This window comes from Telmatherina bonti (genome assembly GCF_933228915.1).
Source record: "Telmatherina bonti genome assembly, chromosome: 19".
NCBI classification, from domain to species: Eukaryota; Metazoa; Chordata; class Actinopteri; order Atheriniformes; family Telmatherinidae; genus Telmatherina; species Telmatherina bonti.
In genome coordinates, this window is record NC_136617.1 from 14,270,350 (window position 1) to 14,290,989 (window position 20,640).

General features: G+C 40.4%; 1 protein-coding gene across 1 annotated transcript in view; it reads left to right on the forward strand.

Moving 5' to 3' along the window:
• Positions 1–225: 225 nt before the first annotated feature.
• Positions 226–20,640, forward strand: part of LOC306769915 (regulating synaptic membrane exocytosis protein 2-like) — a gene marked incomplete at both ends in the record, with an annotated part of 37,380 nt that continues 16,965 nt past the window's right edge. The window contains 17 exons of the mRNA XM_079258682.1: positions 226–374; positions 4,647–4,679; positions 4,820–4,921; positions 5,564–5,774; positions 7,079–7,254; positions 9,953–10,133; positions 11,244–11,478; positions 11,560–11,841; positions 16,402–16,466; positions 16,615–16,734; positions 16,822–16,921; positions 18,519–18,642; positions 18,773–18,819; positions 18,921–19,009; positions 19,095–19,130; positions 20,200–20,330; positions 20,437–20,608. Of these exons, the coding sequence (XP_079114808.1) occupies positions 226–374; positions 4,647–4,679; positions 4,820–4,921; positions 5,564–5,774; positions 7,079–7,254; positions 9,953–10,133; positions 11,244–11,478; positions 11,560–11,841; positions 16,402–16,466; positions 16,615–16,734; positions 16,822–16,921; positions 18,519–18,642; positions 18,773–18,819; positions 18,921–19,009; positions 19,095–19,130; positions 20,200–20,330; positions 20,437–20,608 (2,253 nt within the window). The remainder of the gene's footprint in view (positions 375–4,646; positions 4,680–4,819; positions 4,922–5,563; positions 5,775–7,078; positions 7,255–9,952; positions 10,134–11,243; positions 11,479–11,559; positions 11,842–16,401; positions 16,467–16,614; positions 16,735–16,821; positions 16,922–18,518; positions 18,643–18,772; positions 18,820–18,920; positions 19,010–19,094; positions 19,131–20,199; positions 20,331–20,436; positions 20,609–20,640) is intronic.

Genomic DNA, 20,640 nt, shown 5'->3' on the forward strand with positions numbered 1-20,640 from the left:
CGCTACTGTGTCCGTTCCTCGAGGCTTCACCGCGGTCGCAGAGCTGCACGAGGATCCGCTGAACGCACCTGGAGCTGGACAAAATATTATGAACAGTGTGCTGCTTTGCAGCCTCCATCATCACCATCACTATCATGATGATTTATTATTGGTACTGACGGCCATCAGCCACGCTGAACTGGACTGACTGACCGCGTCCTTGTCTCCCAGCGGCTCCCAGTCAGGATGTCTGGAGCGGCCGGACCTGCACCGTCCTCTGGGGCCGGGCCGGAGCTGCCGGACCTGAGCCACCTGACCGAGGAGGAGCGGAGCATCATCCTCTCAGTGATGGAGCGACAGAAGAAGGAGGAGGAGAAGGAGCAGAGCATGCTGAAGTACGTGGAGTAATAGTTAATAATCATTCACACTGATTATGGCATCATCCGATGATTTGCTTCTGGTGGCAAGTCAAGCTTGGAAATTCCGGTCTATCAGAACATTTTAATTTCAGAAATCATAGATCATGTTGGAAAAAAATACTTTGAAATAAAATTAAGATGTCATTTGACATCAAAAGAAAGGTGACCTCCGACCTCTGGTTATGTCACTGAGTCAAGATGAGTCAAGATGAGGTATGTGAAGAAGTGCTCATCACCATTTTGATTACATGAGGGACAATATTGACCATTATTAAGTTTATTTTTAAATAAGATTGCTTAAGTGTTATCAACTGAACATAAGGAGAAGAAAAAAAAAAAATCAAAAGCTGTCCTTAAGGCTGGTGAAAATGTGCTGATGAGAAGAAGCAGCAGTGTGAATACAAAATCTTCTCAGAACAGTGACTTTGCTGCTGCAGCAGAGAAATAATGGGTGCGACTGTGGGTCCATTTGAAGAAAAGAGAAGAAAGGGTCCCTCTGAGTCTTGTCTCCTGTGGTGGAACAATAATAAAGCCAGCATCTGCCAGAGTCTAGAAGCAAAAGAGTACTGAAAGTATGAAATGTGTTGGTGTAAAGTTTAGCAGTTGTTTATCAGTAATATTTGATTTCAATCAGGGGAACCTTAAAATATGCTTGGTAAGGGTTTTTCAGATCTCCTTTGCTGAGGTTTGTGCTGCAGTTAGGATTCTGGGAAATGTAGTTTTTTTTTTTTTTTATCACAACAGTTATGTACAACTTGCAGACTATAGGTCTTGTTCAATTGTGTGGACAAATAGTTTGGTAGTTTTTGCCAGCTGGATGCTTATTGCAGAAAGTTAATCTGTTTCTGTAGGTTTTGATAGGACTGCAGTCCAGCTATCCAGCTAGTTGGTGTGTTGGTGGACTGGGAGTTGTGATTTTATGCCATTCAAAGTGTTTTGCGGTTTTGACATCTTTGAAGATATCAACTATTTTGTGATAAATCCAATTAAATAGAATTGATTAATATACAAATCTTTACAACTGATTAATTATCCTTTTTTAAATTAACAGAATCAGAGTGGGGGCAAATCAGATACTGTGAAAATACAAGATCAAGTATCTACAGCCGGAGCTCTCCCATTAAAATCCAAAATAAATGAACTTATTAAAATGACTTTGAATAACTGCATTTGAATATTGTAGAACCAGATTAATATGTAAGAGGAAAAGGCTTTAAGACTATAAATATTTCTGTTTCTTATTTGAAAATGTTCAGTAAAACTGAAGATGAAATTTTTTGCTCATGAAGGCAATTGCTTTGCCCAAATCTGGCCACCAGGTGTCACTAAAGACAAACATCATTGTCTTTGTGCTGCTGACTTACACTTTTTAGCTTCTAATTAAAATAGTAATGATAAAATAATCTTAATTTAGATTTTAAATATAAATACTGGTGGAATATCTAATCTGTTTCTTTCAACACTTTTGTTTTTGCTTCTGCAATCAGATTTTGAACTCTGCAAGACTGATTAGATTTCTCATCAGTCAAGGGATTGACTGAAATAGATAGATAGAAATAAATCAACAATCCCACAAAAATTACCTGCTGTAACATCCCAATATGAGGAGGCGTGGTTAGACAAGCATCCTAACTGATGCTGTCCCAGAGGCCCAGAGGTAGTGTTGATCACATAATGTCTGTCTGGTGTTACTTTCCCATATTTTCTGTCTGATTGTTTCTTATTTCTTTATTTTTATTTTTTATTTATTTTTATCAATGGCAAAGTATGGTACTAAAATCATCTCCTTTTTTGTGCACTTTTATAAGATTAGTTGAAAATAAACTTACATGCAGACCGAACAAACATTTGACAATAGAATTATAGGGGTGGAGGAAGGTTTTCAGTGATATGAAAAGTAGCCTTCTCAGTGAACTCTAGATATGTTTTACCGACCTCTAGAAACATATTACTGAAAACTAAAACAACCTTTTGATTGCCAAGGACAACTTCACTCATAAGAACCCACTGACTGACCTTTAAGAGGTCCCAAAACTACTTAAACTTACTTATTGGTCACTTGTTAGCTCCTTGTTGACTGCTTAAACTCTGACATAATTTTTAAAACCTCTTTGTTGACTGCTTCACCTTGTCACAACTTATAAAACCTTGTCCTTGAACTCAGTCATCACTTCTATACCCTTCTTGTTGAGTGCTTAAACCTTAACATGACTTCTAGAACTGTCTTTTTGGCTGCTTAAAACTTGACGGGACTTTTAGAACCTCTTCTTTGAGAGATTAATACAGACATGTCTTGTAGAATATCTTCGTCAACTGTAAAAACAAGGGAAAGGCTTGTAGAACACCTTCGGTGACGGCTCAAACCTTGTCATGACAAAACCTCTCTACAACACTCACTCACTCAACACCAGTTTCTTCATAGCCCTCACAACTTAGTAAGGTATCTCTCTAACAATAATCTTCAAGAAGTCCTCATTACAAGCTCCCGAAAAAACAATGAAAATTTAATCTTGGTCTCCAGAACTTCCTCACTGATCAATAGTATTTCTTTTCCTTACCTCAATAACATATTCATTGATATATGTATGTGATCTATGATATAGATGTAGGCTCTCCTAACTGAAGCTCATCTCAATCTGGAAACCCGTAGGAGCTCTTTTTGGCATTTAAGAGCTCCTTGCTGACCACCAAAGGCTAATTTCTGATCTCTAGAGGCTTTTAACAGACCACAATAATCGTCTTTGTAACGTTTAGAACTTCATTACCTACCTCTTGCATCTCGTTTCACTTACTTCCTTATTGAATTTTTTGCCTAATTCTTAGCACCTACTCTTGACCTGTGTAACTTCCTAACTGTTTTCTAGAAATTCCTCACAATTCTTAAAAACCTGCTTACAGATGTCAAAGGGCTTCTAACAGACAACAGTAAACCCAATCGTAATGCTAAGATTTTTCTCCTTTAAATCCTATACCTCTATGTCAGTGGTGTAGTGGTCCCTCGTAAAGTGGGTATACTCTCAATTTTTCCTTTTTTTTTTAAAGCAGAAAAAAAGAAGCAAAGAAAAATGCTGTTTCAGAAAAAGTGACAGTAAGACTTTAATTTTAAGTTTAATTTACCTCAAAAATTCATCGGCATATTTGCTCATTGTCACATAATTTCTGCTCTTTGGTTTCAGGGAGGAAGAATTATGAAATGAATAAACCAAAACTGGCACAGAAATGTGAGAGACATGCTCATAGACATATATACATATATCTGTATTATGTCTATGTTCAGGCTGAAGTTAACACAGCTGATGGCTAACTGCACCAGTGTAGCATAGGTAACTTTAGCTGAGCTGCTGGGCGACATAGGTACATGTGTAGGAAAGTTTGTAATTATAAAAGTAGCATCACAAGAGGTTTAGAAATGGGTATGACTGAACCATGGACTACACCACTGCTTTATGTTTACCACGAAATGCTTTTGTGACGCCACTGACAAAGCCATAGCATCTTATCTTGACCTGCACAACTTCCTAACTAGTTTCTTTAAGCGTCATTGAGGAACTCTTCAGGTCACAATAACCTCTGAGCCTTTTGAGCCCTGTCTCCTACAACTAGTACCTTCCTATTGATCAGTGGAGCCTCCTGAATGATTTCAGGAATTTTTCTCCTTAATCACTAGGAGATCCTTGTGAGACATTGATTCAATTCAATGATTCAATTCAATTAAACTTTATTCGTTTAGCGCCAACGTCATATCAGGGCACTTTACTGAAACATCACTTCGAGCCAATTAATAATAAATTGCCTAGTTAAGGAAAACCAACTGATTCCATTAAATCTTGACATCGATCCAATCCCCCTCCCTGAGCATGCATAAGGCAACAGTGGAAAGGCAAAAACCTCCCTTATAGCAGGAAGGAAAAACCTCCAGAATCCAGCTCAGTGGCCGTGTGCCTCGACCGGTTGGGGTTTTTCATTCTAAAACCTTCCTACCTAATGAAATCGCAGGCTTTTTGTTTTGCTGCAGAATAATAGCAGATAAACAGAGGCCCCTATGTAGCAATGACAAAAAGAAATGTCCAGAAAAACTAGTAAACTTGATTAGATGAATGTGCACACCTTTTCTTTTATTGCCATTGTTTCTCCATGTTTATAAGTTCATGTTTTGATTTTCATTTGTTTCTGTTCTGACATAACCTTTGGTTTGTTTCTTTTGTTTTAATGTCATCGTCGACATCATCACAATGTTTGTGTCTGCAGGGATCAGGAGGAAACGAAACCTCCTTCGGCCCAGTAAGTACATCAGTCAGATCTACATCACCTGCCTTGGCCACGCCTCTTTCATTTATTTAACTACCTTCTGTGACCCCAAACGCCCTCATCCCCTAGTGAATGTGCTTCCTGCCAGCTTACTTTCTGTGTTACCTGGACAGGTGGAATCCATTCTCAGGGTTCAGTCAGTTGGTCAATAACGTTGCTGCCAATGTGTCCGAAGTTCTGCAGGTTAAAAGTCCGACTGACAACGAGTTGCAGACGTGAGTAAAAAACTAGAAGGTGAACTGATCAGAGGTCTGTTTCAACTGAATGGCTGGGCTCAGCAAAAAAACTGATCCAGTGTTGTGTTTCAGTTCTGCTTTGTGATGTTCTGTTGACAAGAGGTGGATCAAAACCAAGGAATGAGATTTAAACGAGCATTAGCTGTGTGATGATGCGGTAGAGAAGATAAACCTCCAGCCTTTGATTCTAGACCCATAATGCAATGCAGGAAAAAGTGACATATTCTGGGACATACTCGTTTCTTTTGCAGTGCCTTCCTGATCGTGAAAAGTTGGACCAGAATATATTTTTACTTGTTTGTTTCTTTTATTTCTGTATCATACATCCTTCCTTATCCATTCTGTCCTGGAGGATGCCTCCGATATCACGGTATGCTGTTTGTGCAGAGCTCTGGTTGCACCTGGGAATAAATATTCCCAAATGAATTCAGTCAGGCATTTGGCTTGACTGACCCTTTCTGTCTCTGGTTCTGTAATGAATCTGATGTGTAAACTGAAAAAAATTGGTAAACTCATTGGAATCGCTTGGCTGTTCAGACCTCAGTAGAGCTGGACAAAGCATTTACCATGTGACCTTGAGACCCCCATCTGACCTCTCCTCTTTACCCCCACTCCCCACAGGAAATTACATCAGCAGTTTGAAATGTATAAAGACCAGGTCAAGAAGCTGGGAGACGAGCCTCCAGTGGCTCAGACGGTGAGGGCAGACTCTCCCACTTGTGGCGTCTGTCACAAGACCAAGTTTGCAGACGGCTGCGGCCGAGCCTGCTGCTACTGCCAAAGCCGATTTTGTGCCCGCTGTGGGGGACGTGTCCCGTTGAGAGCCAATAAGGTCAGTGTGTATGTTTGTAATTGTGTTTTTTCTTTATTTGTTTGTTTGCTTTTTTTCTGTTAGTTACTTTATTCGAGAGCCTTCTGGTATAAAACTTCACTTTGTTGTAACCAATAGACTTGATGCAAAAAAAGCCTAGTCTTGAAGAGATGAAAAAATTGCCCACAAAATAACACTCTTCTTGTGTTGTGATGGTTATCAAATATGAGTCAAGGTTAAGGTTGAGGATTAAGATTTGGTTTGGACAATCTCAATGAAAAGTCATAACAATGTTCTTGAAATGTTAGTTTTGTATGGATAAAATTGTAAATAAATAATCTACAATCATGTGTACACATTAAAGTATTTTTAATGGGTAAAGTGGGTATGGAGGGAGGAATAACAGAAATATATTATTTTCTAAACTGAACATGCACGTCTTGTGGTCCTGACAGATGAAAATTTTTAAAACTAGTATTTTAAATGTGAAGTTTGTCATTTAAAAGGTTTAATTAAAGTCTCAAATTTGAACAGTCACATGGTCAAAAAACAATTTATTCCAGTAGACTATCTCTGGGTTGAACTGGACGATGATTCATCCATCAACATCACAACACAGACAGAACCATTTAACTGGGAGGCCAAACTCAAAACCGTTTTAAACTTAACATGACTAAGTTGTCAGTTTTATCCATTAAATTCTTTGAAAGTTATCATGATTTGATGATTTATCTTTTATGTTACCATATTTACATTTAAATAAATTGTTATTAAATGTAAAAAAATGAATTTGGCTCTGATAACAAATAAATTCATAACAGAATTAAGCCCTTTATTTAAATTCTAGCACATGTTTATTTAAAATAAATTGCATTAAAGATAAGAACAGCACATTTTAGTCTTGTGTTGCACTCTAACCTGTTGTTACACTAGGTATTGTGTTTGGACACCAGATGGAGCCAAATGTTTTATAAAACCATCTCAAAAGCTCCTTGAATCTTTTCTCTCCTCCAAACCCAAACAGAATTGACCCAGAAGTCACATAATAAAGCAATATTTATTTAATTTTCCATTTGTAATTTACAATGTTCAGAGTCAAGGAGCCGGGGATGTATCAGACTGCCTGTCCAAGCTACCATGCCTGCTCTCTATACTGTCATGGTATAACCACCAGTTGTGCTACAATACATGTTATTTAACTGAGAAAACATGCAAACTCCCGACAAAAAGCATAAAATTTAATGGAGAGTCTTCCTTTTATAATTTTCATGAATTTTCAATGATGGGAAGTTGATGTGATGTGTGTGTGTTGGCCTGTGTTTTAGGTGATGTGGGTGTGTAACGTGTGCAGGAAGCAGCAAGAGATTCTCACTCGGTCAGGGGAGTTTTATTCCAACACATCACTGCTGACTGTCGACCATAGCTCACACGGAGCTCCACCTCCACCAACACAGGGGCCACTGGGGGCCATGGGGCCCCTCAGTAATGGAGCCACAGAGCAGTGAGTAATATTTTTATTATTATGCAGTATAAAGACTTAGGTAATAGGTCTTGGCCCAGTGTGAAGAGCATAGTTTTGATGGAAAACAAAGTGAAAAAGTGCAAAACATCTAAATGTGGCCAAATGAAACAGTCTCTCAAGAAATGAATCTGTCTTTCAATACTTATTTTCTTCGACTGTTTTTCCTTTTTGACAGGAAATATCAGTTGTTGGGTTAGTCATCCCTGTGTATGTCTGGTGGCTGTCTCTCCTGAATCACTGTGAGAAACTTCATACTGGTCCTTTCAAAATTTGATTTAGTCTTAATTATATATCACACAAAAACACAACATGCATGCCTACACATACACACATAGACACACATTTATATATATATATGTATATATATATATGTGTATAAATATATATATATATATAGAGAGAGAGAGAGAGAGAGAGAGAGAGAGAGAGAGAGAGAGAGAGAGAGAGAGAGAGAGAGAGAGAGAGAGAGAGAGAGAGAGAGAGAGAGAGAGAGAGAGAGAGAGAGAGAGAGAGAAATAATATATATAAATAATATACAGACTCCTCTCCAGCATCTTCCCTGAAATTGCCCCTTCTACACCACCTACCCTTCTCCATACACATGCCATAATACCACCCCCCCCCCCTCACCACCCTCTTCTGTACATAGATATTGCCCCCCCCTCCCATCACACATACATACACATATCTCATGCTGCATACACACAAATACGCACAGTAATCAGATTAACAGATTAATAATCCTGCAGCTCACAAGGGATTATTGCTCCTGCTAAATGCAGCCTGCTAAAACACACAGGCTAACAGAGGCTAACAGCAGTGATGTCATTTCCTGTGTGGGTGGTGTCAGAGAGAGAGAGGTAGAGGATGCAGGAGTGTGAGTGTCTGGAAGGAGAGTGGGCAGGGAGTTTTTTGTTCTCCAGCTGTCAGTTATTAACTTGCTGAGTGTGTGTTAATGTGTGTTAATGTGTCGTGTGTTGAACCGCCATGAAGCTTCAAACCTCCGACAGCTGACAGAAAAACAGTAAGCGCCTCTTTATTGCAAACTTTTTCAAGTATGCCATTGTTTTTATTTATTGAACAACAACTAGGCCAAAATAAAGAGGCAGTCTGTGGAAAATTTAAATACTTATAATTTGAATGTTTTAGCTACAATAAATTGATATTAACATCTTCTGTGTGGGTTCAAGACATTTCCGTGTGGAGTTTGCATATCCTCATTTTCTTTATAAAATTTCTGGTGTCTCACTTCTTTGTGGAGGAATTTGGGTGCATTCTTCTACACGATGTTGCTCGAGTTCGTTCAGGTTTGCCGCTATTCTTTATGTACTGCTCAGCTCTTTTAAAGTATTGCATTGGGCATGAAGTGTAGACTTTGATTTTACTGCTTCAACACCTTGATTCTTCTTTTTCTTTCTTGCATATTAAACCATGCTGTTGTAGCTTTGTGGCTCTGTGTGGGATTATTATCCTGTTGGACAAATTAGTTTTACCCAAACTTTAGCTGTCTTACAGATTTGTTTACATTGAGTTTAGAATACTTTGGTATCCAGTCGAGTTTATGATTTGTTTGTTTGTTCATTAAGTCATTCATTTTCTATGGAATTCATTCAGGATGGAATTTTCTATAGATATAATAAGCCTGAATCATCAGCCCTCTATCTCCACAATTTGTAGTAGGCATGAGTAGTTTGTGCTGATATACTGTGCTTGGTTTTCTCCAGATGTGCTGCTGTGTTTTACCGCTAAGCTATGGAGAGAAATTTGTGTCTTTATTATCCTTTCTCTCCATGCTAAGCATCTAAATCTATAGATGGGGTTAATCTTTAAAAACTTTGTTTCAGCAATCTTGTGGTTTACACAGATGTAATTTTTTAAACCAAAACGGTGTTGTCATATTCTTCACTTTCCCCTGGCAACACTTCCCTAACAAACCATACTCAGTCTTATTCTGATTGTACATCATGAAATTAAACGTTTGACACGCTAAGTGTGGGCATATAAGTTTGAGATATAAGTACATATTTTAAAACTGTTTGGAGTTGTATGACTGTAGCTAATTTTAATTTTAAGACTTTGTAAGAACCAGATGATTTTTTGGGTGACTTCGCAACATTAGAATTGAAAGATGACATACTATCCATTTCACTTCATTGTAGAGTGGAGTAGACTTCCTTCTACCTGATTAATCTGATCCAGCAACCCTTTGAGAAGGCATACTGTGAGGTCTTAGTGCATTTTACTTTTACAATCTTGAACGATAAATCTGCTTTCAATGTCGCAGATGTAGGATGGGGGAAAAAAAGAATCAAACAAACAAAAATACTTAATGGAAGGGACAGTAAACCTTCAGTCTGTAAAGTGGTAAATGCTAAATTACCAGGTGAGACCACATGTTTAAAAAGCTTCATTATAAAAAGACACAAGTGCACTCTTAGAAATACGATTAAAAAAAAACACAACAGAGCTTTAGATGCAGAAGGACCCTTTTCACTCCAGATGTTTGAGATTATGGAGAACCTCTGTGATTATTACTATTATTGTTCAGCACGAGGACCACAAAGTCTCAGCAGGTTCTTTAACAGCGAGTTCGTTTTTGTAGAATCCCATTTTGTTTTGGGTTAAAAATAGGCTCCTTCTCTTTCCCTCTGATTGGTCGATTGTATGTGTTTGACAGAAGGCGAAGCCCCTCAGGGTCATATTACGATGGTGGTGGCGGGAGGATGCATCGCTCGCCCTCTGACCATGGTCTGGAACGACGCATTCGCTCGCCACACAGCTACCAGGGTAATGGAGAGGAGGACCTGCGGGCTCGGAGACAGCCAATCAGAGACGGGCGAGGCCGCTGGCACTCACAGGTATGTCTTTTAGGAAAGGTTGAGTTGTTTTATAATTAATACTTTTTATAGGTTTGTACATGTATACATTCATTTTTATTTTGGATTTTATTTAAGAAATTGATTAACCTCAATTACAACACTAGATTAAATATATATGAATCTTGTATTTGAGAAAAACAAATCTTCTGAATGATGTTTAAGAATATGTAAATATTTCTTGCTATTGATCAGAAAAGCTAACAAAAACAACAATAAAAAAAAACAAGAAAACCTTTCGAACATCATTAACTCTGATCAAACTCCATACTTAAAGTGGAACTATTATGTGCATTTCAGGCTAATTTATTTTTATTTCTGAGACCAGAAGGGCTGGGATTGATCGAGTTATTGTCACAAATTGCTTTATTTACTTCAGACCGACCCTCTCCGTAGGCTGTCAGATCAGCCTGTGGGCAAAATGAGTGGATTGAGACTCTTTCGCATTAAGCCCCGCCTCCCGCCACTGCACTACATTGGGAGAGCGCACCGCACCTGCTTTCACCATCATTGTAACGTCTCATAAACAGAAGGATTAGGCTAATATGAACTCAATAAAAAAAAAACAAAAAACAATGTGAACACATAGCATACAGTCCTACATGTTGGAAACTGAATCAGACCCTGAAAACAAAGTGGAAAACAGCAACCCACAGCAACAAATGCAGCAGGATGTCTCTCTTTGGTAAACTCACCAGCCATCGTTGGAAATAACTTTATCCGACGTTTTCCACCGGCCTGATGTATTTGTACATGCCCTTGTTAACCAGTATAAGGTAACCAATCACCGAACCTTATCCCCCGGGATGTCACAAGGATTTCCAAGTAGAAAAAACTCTCTAAAACCACGCATTTTTCGTCGCCATGGAAACCGAACGGAGAGAGTGCTGGAACTCAAACTCAAACTTAAACATGGGTTTAGGTGATATAAAACAGTGCCGTTCACATGTCTGATGAGGATTCAACACTGTAACACTGTAGAAAGCTCAGAAAACTCCAAATACCATGATAGGACCCCTTTAACAATAACTATTGCTAACCACAATTTTTGACTTGGCTTATGACAATGCTAATACTCCTCTTCTCGATCAGGACCACCCCCTGGACCAGGTTATGGTTGATCGTGAGATGCGGCGGCGGCAGGAAGAGGAGTTTCAGGCTCGTTACCGTAGTGATCCCAACCTTGCTCGTTACCCAGTGAAGCCACAGCCAAGTGAGGAAACCATGAGGATGCTGGCTCAGGTTGGCAGAGTCCGCCACCAGCGGCGCCACAGTGACGTCTCCTTAGCAACTGCTGAGCCTGAACACCTGAATCTCAGACACACAGGTAGAAAAGCAAATGAAAAACTGCTTGTGTCTTGTTTCATGCTCTCCCAGCTCTCAGCTTGACACTCTCATTTCCTCAAAGGCATCCGTCAGAATCGACCTCAGGGTTTTGCTGGATCCGGAGGTCAGAGGTCTTTCTCTGTAGACAGAGCAGCCAATCATATGAGCCCCACGTCTCCCCGTCATAGCCCATTGCCACAGCAACACTTGGATCCAAGCTCCGCCCTCAAGAGGAAACCTACCAATGATGGCATGGGACAGAGGGGGCGGATGATGGGGAAGATGCATGTGATCGGTAGTTTCAGCAGTTCAGAGGAGGAACTAGTGACTACACCTGAATATACCAGCTGTGATGAGCCTGACAGTGAGTAGTTACATGTTAACTAGTAATGTCCTGACAGCTGATGGCTATAATTGAATAATTGTAATTGAATAATACAGTAAGAACGGTGAACAGACAATGATCACGATGCAAAGAGAATTTGATCACACACAAAGCTGTGATGTGTTTATTATTTTGAATAGGACCACAGATGTCAACATCACACAGCTGGACAGAAGATAGACTTCCAGCTGTTTTAAAGACAGATTGTTAAAACTAAATGTGCTTTGTGGACCTGGAGAAGGCATTCGACTGTGTACCCCGGGGGCTCCTGTTGGAGGTACTCCGGGAGTATGGGGTACCGGACCCCCTTATATGAACTGTCCGGTCCCTGTACGACAGGCGTCAGAGCTTGGTCCGCATTGCCAGCAGTAAGTCAGATTTGTTTCCAGTGAAGGTTTGACTCCGCCAAGGCTGGCCTTTATCACCGATTCTGTTCATAACTTTTATGGACAGAATTTCTAGGCGCAGCCGAGGTGTTGAGGGGATCGGGTTTGGTGATCTCAGGATTGGGTCTCTGCTTTTTGCGGATGACGTGGTCCTGTTGGCTTCATCTGGTCGTGATCTCCAGCTCTCACTTGAGCGATTCGCAGCCGTGTGTGAAGCGGCTGGGATGAAAATCAGCACCTCTATATCTGAGACCATGGTCCTCAGCCAGAATAGGGTGGATTGCCCTCTCCGGGTCGGGAGTGAGGTCCTGCCTCCAGTGGAGGAGTTTAAATATCTCGGACTCTTGTTAACGAGTGAGGGAAGGATGGAGCGCGAGATCAACAGATGGATCAGTGTGGCGTCTGCAATAATGCAAACTCTGCGCCGGTCTGTCGTGAAGAAGTAGCTGAGCCAGAAGGTGAAGCTCTTGATTTACCAGTCGATCTACGTTCCTACCCTCACCTATGGTCATGAGCTGTGGGTCGTGACCGAAAGAACAAGATCTCGTATACATGCGGCTGAAATGAGTTTTCTCCGCAGGGTGGCCGGGCTCTCCCTTAGAGATAGGGTGAGGAGCTCGGTCATCCAGGAGGGGCTCAGAGTAGAGCCGCTGCTCCTCCGCATCGAGAGGAACCAGTTGAGGTGGCTCGGGCATCTGGTCAGGATGCCTCCTGGACGCCTCCCTGGTGAGGTGTTCCAGGCACGTCCCTCTGGGAGGAGACCCCGGGGGAGATCCAGGACACGCTGGAGGGATTATATCTCTTGGCTGGCCTGGGAACGCCTTGGGATCCCCCCTGCAGAGTTGGCAAATGTGGCTGAGGAGAGGGAAGTCTGGGCTTCCCTGCTTAGGATGCTGCCCCCACGACCCAACCCTGGATAAGGGGCAGAAGATGAATGGATGGAAAGGGTGGGCGGTTATTAAAAATATAATTATGAATCCCATCACTTTGTGCGTGAATGGATGCGATTAGTTCCAGAGCCTCCATATTAGATGTTATGGTTGGCAGAATTCAGAGTGCTGAGTCAGATACTTTCCAACTGTAATCAAGAGTTTTTTTTGTTTTTTTTTTACCACCGTAAAATGGGCTTAAGATATGTTTAGTTAATTTCATTCTGTCAAGAACCTTCCTAAACAAATGAATTTTTGACTGGACCCAATGTGTGTCAGTGCACATGGTGATGGAGATGCAACAGAAACAGCACAGTTGGTTAAAAGCAGGATCTCCATACCTCACAACTTTCAGATTTATTCCTTTCCCAACATACCTGAATCAAATTACTAAATTCCCTCATTCACATGTCATTCAGCTCTGCTGAGGCCTGTAATAAGAGATTCATTTGGAGAATTGATGCATCTAACAGTTGGAAGATAGGAAATCTCAAGGACTGGACGAATAGGCGCTCCTTGTTAAATGGATGGAGGAAACTCTTATCAAGGACTCCTAAAGTCAGTTTTCACTTGCTTGTTTTCTCCTTGGTTTCTTAGTATCCTAGTATTCTTAGTACCCAGTGTCACCCAGTGGATGATACCCCAAAGCATCATCATCTATATGCAAAAGGATTGGAAAAAAAATCCATGTTTGAAAGTATTGTGCTGCAACTGCTGAAGTTTAATATGTTAACATTTGTGCTGATTCCAAAAGAAATGTTGGCATCAGCATTTATTTGCCATCTAGAGGAGTAACTGAGTATTTTGTCTTCTCTTTAGAACAAGTAACCTTCAGTCAGAAGTCAACAGTTTTTAGGCTTTGGGTTGAGAGGAGAAAAAGGAAGGAGAGAGTTGAGCCAGAGAAAATGAATATGTGTTCCCTGTCTCTGACTTTAATTAGCTCAGTGTGATAATCTTCTTATGGCAGAATCTGGCTTCACCTCCAACTGGCTTCACCTGCAATTCCTCTGCCTGGCACCAGAGGATCCCACTGAGGGCAGTTCTCAGTGCTGCCTAACTTATAGAGAAATTTCTGTATTGCGTTCCTTGGGTTGCTGTTTTGGTATGCCATAAAGAAACTGGACCGGCAACTTTTCATCTGCTAAGGTTCTGTTGTTTCTAATCTAACATCACTGCAGCATCAAATGTTTTGATTCTGTAAGGACAAGCTGTTTGTATACCTGTTGGTTTACTTGTAATGTTCCAGTAAGTTCTCCTGTCTTTCTCTTCTCCTGGTAATCGTTAGTATCCTGCAGGATGCTGTAAGGTTCTGTTTGTTTTTAGAGGCTGGAACAATGATTCCTAATGTTTTTCACCGTTATGGCAATGGGGTTCACATTTACTTTTTAAGAAAAAAAGAAAGCTTCTCCAGTTGCTGCTCCCTGCATTTATCTCTTGTTCTTTTGGATTTTGCTTCAATCCTAAAAAACTATCTTTCTTTTTTTTATTATTCTTTTGCATCATTCTCCAGCTTCAGATATATGGTGCAAACTTTGTGCTTGTTCTGTTGGACTTGCGGTTTTTGACCCTGTCTTTTCTTGTTTGAAGTTTTTTTTAATGCTTTTATATCTATCAGAAGTGTTATAGTTGTTGCAATTGGTCTGGAGAAATCAGGCGTCATGCTGATGAGTTAATCCGTTATGTCTGTGTCATAGAGCCAAAATCACCTGGTCAAAGATTATGAGCTCTGATTGGCTCAAGGGGATATTGGCTCCTCCCTTTAAGTTCATAGGATGACAGAGCAGCTTAGAGTTTCTGATGCAGCCATTCTGAAGACGCCTAGAGCGAGCGATGAAGCCCAAAAATATTTTGCAAATCTGAATGGTTCATGCCTGGAAAACTCCAGAGTCTTGAAGGATCCCAGAGAGCCTGTTTCGTAATCCAGTCCTGATTAGGGCAATACACCTTGGCTGGACTTCTTCAGGTGCTGCTGGGCCACGGAATCACAGTCTCTGCAGTCAATTGGATTAAAAGAGAAGAGTGTGGATTATCAGGAGTCATTGGAAAGACACAGGAATAGAAACACAGTACAGAAGGCAACACAACTTTGGACATCCAGCCATCAACATGTAAACTTCGCTTATACTGATGGCTGGTCAACTATGGAACTGGGTAACTTGCTGATCTGGAGTTTTGCTGATTGTCTGGTAAAGTGCTGGATTTATTTGTGATCTTCTGGATTTTTTTCTCAATTCATCATTATTTTTTTTTTTGATTGCTGTTCTGGTGGAAAGACAGGTGAAAAGGATCAGGGTTGATGCTGCGATTTTGCCTCTATTTCACCTGTATCCATCTTTATAGTCTGCGAAGCCTGATCACTTTTAGACTTGTAAACTAAGGCCGTCAAACAACAGGCCAACTCTGTTAATTCTATGATGCAAACAAACTAATAGTGGGATCACTGGCAGAAAGACCAACTCAGTGTTTGGAGTCAGTTAATCCTGTTACAGACAGGTATGAACTGCTCTGCAGGCCATAGACAGAGCTACGAAGCAAACTGCAATCCCAGACCCAGAGAGGAGGAGGACAGAGGAGCTGCAAGTTCACCTCCTCCCCTTCATCTCTTCTTCCTGTGCTGAAGCCTCCTCATCTCTAATGGCTTCCACACAGACCTGTGAGTAAGCAGGGGAGTTCAAAGCTGCTTACTGACAGCATGCTGAGAGCAATGATGGGTTTGAGAGACCCCTTCCTCTTCCTCTATAGGTTTTGACCCCGAGTAAATTTCAATGTCCAAAAACTAATTTATCTGGATTCATGGGAATTCAACATCCTATGTGTGGTTGGAAATCTAACGGACAACTTCAGGAGCAAACTGCAAATCACGTATAACTGCACAACAGAGATCCCAGAGCGGTTATAAGCAGTGTCTTTAACATTGAGAACACAGGGTTCCTGTTCAGTCTGGTTCTTATCAGCTTGAAATGAAAGAACCGTTTATCTGCTAACAGTTTATCTTGTGACATATCATGCAATTTTATGTAGCAGAAAGTTCATAAGGTTTTGTTGTGGACCTGATATATTGTGCATTTGGAGAACTTGGAGAAATTTGTTTTAATCTTGATTAATTACTGTCTGACAACTCTCTGACTCGCTTTTAAAGCTAAAAACAATAATTAGCGTTAAATTTCAGCATGAAATAGAACTTTTTTCTAAAATGTAATGTTTGACCCCTGTTTGGTTGCCAGGAGACATGGAGAGCCAGTGGTGGGATCATGGCTCCTGGCACGGTGAGCCTGGACCCATGTCTATGGTGCGTCAACGGCTACTGTTACAACCTCTCCACCCACACTTATAAAATTATTATTTTTTCTTCTTTTAATGGATTATTGTTTAGACATTATTAACAGTTTTTGTTTGTTGGTTTATAACCACATGGTTTTACCAATTTGACACTTTAGCAACCGGTCACATGGCAACCATCCAAAGATGGAGAGCGCTTGATTGGTCGAATTGTGCTGAACAAAAGGATGAAGGATGGGACAGTACCTGCAGATACAGGAGCGCTGCTTGGACTCAAGGTGATGCTCTCATTTTTTTCCCTACTTTTTCGCCTGTCTCTTTTCTGTGTTTTTTTTTTTCCATGCTCATGGTTGGTATGCCTCCAGGTTGTCGGGGGGAAGATGACAGAGTCAGGCCGTCTGTGTGCATTCATCACTAAAGTGAAGAGGGGGAGTCTGGCTGACACTGTAGGGCACTTGAGACCAGGTAAAGACATTTAGATTTATTGACTGTATAAAGTGGAGGGTTAACTATGGTGTACCCAGATCTGGTGTGATATCGTAAGTATATAGGGATTTTATCATAGATGCTTCAGCTCTAAAATGCATGAAAATTTCTTTTAGGAGGGTGGTAATCAAATGTTTCTCAAACATAAAAAGGATCATTTGCAGATTTTATTCTGACATTAACCAACAAATAAATTAAATCAATCAAGAACTACTTGCTGTTATTAGACAATTAGATAATTAACATTAAAATTTACAAAGGAAAGTTTTAGGGAGTGCAGGTATGCAGAGATTAAGTCTGTGCAACCGAATAGGAGTTGTATTTGTCCAAGAAAAAACTAAACAACCTGCTTTTATTAATTTATGCAGTCATGTATTTCTTTTTGGCATTAAGTTCTCTGATTCCTCTAGGATTTCACAGCAGACATTCATCAGCAACTAACCTTAAAGTTATAATAAACATATCAGCATAAAAGTAGTAAATTATGTAAAGTAAAAGATGCTTTATCTGATTGATCAGTCAGGTGGATTTATTCTCAAAGATTGCCCATCTGAAGGGCTTTCAGTTTTTCAAAATGGGTAATATTTAATCATGATTACGCACATATTAATGGCAGATTTTTTTTAATTTTTTTTTTTTTTTTTTTACAAATTTTATCTAAATGTACCATAATAGGATATTTACTGTGTTTTAATACTCTTATAATGAGATATGCACCTGTAGTTATAGCATAAGGCACTTAAATTACTTTTCATATTTACCCACCAGGGATTGAATGACTTTAAGCACACACACACACACACACACACACACACACACACACACACACACACACACACACACACACACACTCTTAAATTATTACCGACAGCCTGACTTTCATTTAGAAACAAACAAACATTTGAACAGGAGTAAATAGCTTGCAATGCTTTAGGACTGTTCCTAGATTCTTTAGTTTATCCGGATAAGCTGTTGAAAGGTTACTGCTTGTAGAATTATCAGGATGTCTCAGCTGGAAGTTATCCAGCACAGTCTGTCTTTAGCGGAGGAGGATGGTTCTCCGAATCAGTTGTGTGCTGCACAGCTGGCGGTTTTTTAAAAGATGCGACGTACTCTGGCGGTAACTCAGTTCACATCGACAGTAGATAAAAAAACAAAACAAAACAACTTAGTCTTATGAAGAGAACTGTCTTTCAGAGCTTCAGAATCACAACGTTGTTTCTGGATTACTTCCTGCAACTATGTTGATGGTGTGAGTGCGCATGCAAGTGTGATTGGGGATAATTAACAAGAGCAGTGATAAGTAATAATCTGTTGCAGTTTGAACTTGAAAGAGATAAAAGATGTCTAAGTTGTGTATTTAAGGGTATTATGTTTTCAGTTGTTTGCTGTTGTAAAACTGGAAATATACAGCAGCATCCCATTATTGCACATGTACTGATAAGCATTATGAATCAGCCTGTTGTTAGTGTGCTGCACAAAGGAACAACGCCTCGCTTATTGGAGTTTTATTTCTGAAATGATACACTGCATAGTGATTGTTGTCGCAGTGAGGCATTTTTATCGTTTTCCTCAGGTGATCAGGTTCTGGAGTGGAATGGTCGAGTTCTTCAGGGTGCCACGTTTAACGAAGTCTACAACATCATCATGGAGTCTAAAGCAGAACCACAGGTGGAGTTGGTGGTGTGCCGACCAATGGGGTGGGTCTCAGTCAGAATTTCAGATTGTGATGTTATGTTTCAGATTTGGTCTTAGAAGAAGTTTTGTTTAAAAGAAATCTTCCAAAATCTTTGTGCAGTTAGACAGTTTGTTGCTTTTGCATTTTTTTAGAGACGCTTCAAGAACAGCAGATGGCTCCCACGTCCACATGGACTCCAGTGAGTGCTCCGTTCATTAAAAACTCTGGTGAAATAGCGATCAGAGTGTAATACAGGTTCCCACAGAAGCTTGAAGGGACTCTTTTTGTTCTCTGTTTTAGGCTCTAGTTCATTTGACTCTCAGAAAGTTGGTCCAGCCATCTCTGTCACGTCGCCAATGAGCCCCAGCGTTCTGTCTGGACAGGTTTCTGTAAGTTTACCCAGCATGCACTGCACAGTCACACATCATACAGTCAATCAGCCACCAGTTAACAGCATGGTGTGTGTGATTTCAGACAGTAAACAGGCGTCCTCTGGTTCCCAGAATTCAGGTAAACTGTAGAGCAGAGCAGAGTGAGATTTCTGTGTTCTGCTTATCTCTGTTCTTTAGTTATCAGTCTGTCAGGCTGCAGATGACTGTAGAGTAACGGTAGCACACACTAGAATCCTTTTGGTTTTCTTTGTTTTAGATAAAAAAAAATCCATTCTTGATGGTTTTTCTGTTTTGTAGGGTTCCACATTGTGCTTCCTCAGTTCTGCCTGGGACTTCTGTTGTTGCAAAGGTTTCTGCTCCTGTCTTATAAGGTTTTGCTAAGATGGTTCCTTGGATATCCATTTCTTTTGCACATTGCTCTTGTCCCGTGTCTTGCTGTGGTTCTTTTCTTAAGTCGTGCCTCTGTTTGTAAAGTTTGTTTGCTTTAGCTACGAACATCTACCTTATTTTTCAAGTGGTTCTGACTGTGTTCACCTGTATTGGGCTCCACAACTGTCTGAGGATTGTGTATGGTCTATGCACCGTTGAGCTCTGGTTCAGTTGAATTTGTCTTCCTATTGGGTTAAATGGTCTGTGGAACTTTGCTTGAGTTTTAGAAGCTCCGGTCTCCAAGTTTATTTGTATTTTTGAGGAGTTTTGTTCGTGTCTGACCAACCCAGGTTTTATAGTTCTGTGTCTTTTCTATCTACTATTTCTGTTTACCGTATAAGGGTATGTGGTATTTTTTTTAATTCTATGGGTTTCTTCTGTTTTTGTCCATATGATATAAATTTTTGTTGTTGTTTTGCTGTCATCCTGTAGTTTCCTGTAGTTTTTGTTCTGTGATGTCACTCATCCGGGTTCTTCTACTGTTGATGCTTCTTTTTATGTTCTATTCATTCAACATGTCTGATCAAGTTAATTATGTGAAACAGCTTCAGGATTTCAGTTTTGTTTCTTTCTGCCTTTGTATTTGCAGTTATGGGGCCTCTACTGCTCTACTGATAAAATCAGCGCACACTAGGGTTCTTCTTCCTGGTGTTTATGTGCTGTGCTTTTAGCAGCATGTTTCCACTGCTGTTTTTTAAGAGATTTTCCTGCAGCTGTGTCGAGTTGTAATGCTGCTGTTCCGTGGTGTTTTTCTATAGATAAAGCTCTGGTACGACAAAGTTGGCCATCAGCTGATTGTTACTGTTCTTGGAGCAAAAGAACTTCCTGTTCGGGATGATGGCCGGCCTCGGAACCCCTATGTCAAGATCTACTTCCTGCCAGACAGAAGGTAAAAAAGCTGTCCCAGGAGCGCCGCCGCCTTCATTTGTTTTCGTCTGGAGAGCAAATTTGTTTGTCTCTCTTCAGCTAATGATTGTTTCTTCCTGTATATGCAGTGATAAGAGTAAACGTAGGACCAAGACAGTGAAAAAGTCAATGGAACCTCGATGGAACCAGACCTTCATGTACTCTCCAGTGCACCGACGGGAGTTTAGAGAACGAATGTTGGAGCTGACAGTATGGGATCAAGCTAGAGTCAGAGAGGAGGAGAGCCAGTTCCTGGGAGAGGTGAGAACAAGCAAAGAAATGAGTAAACAGGG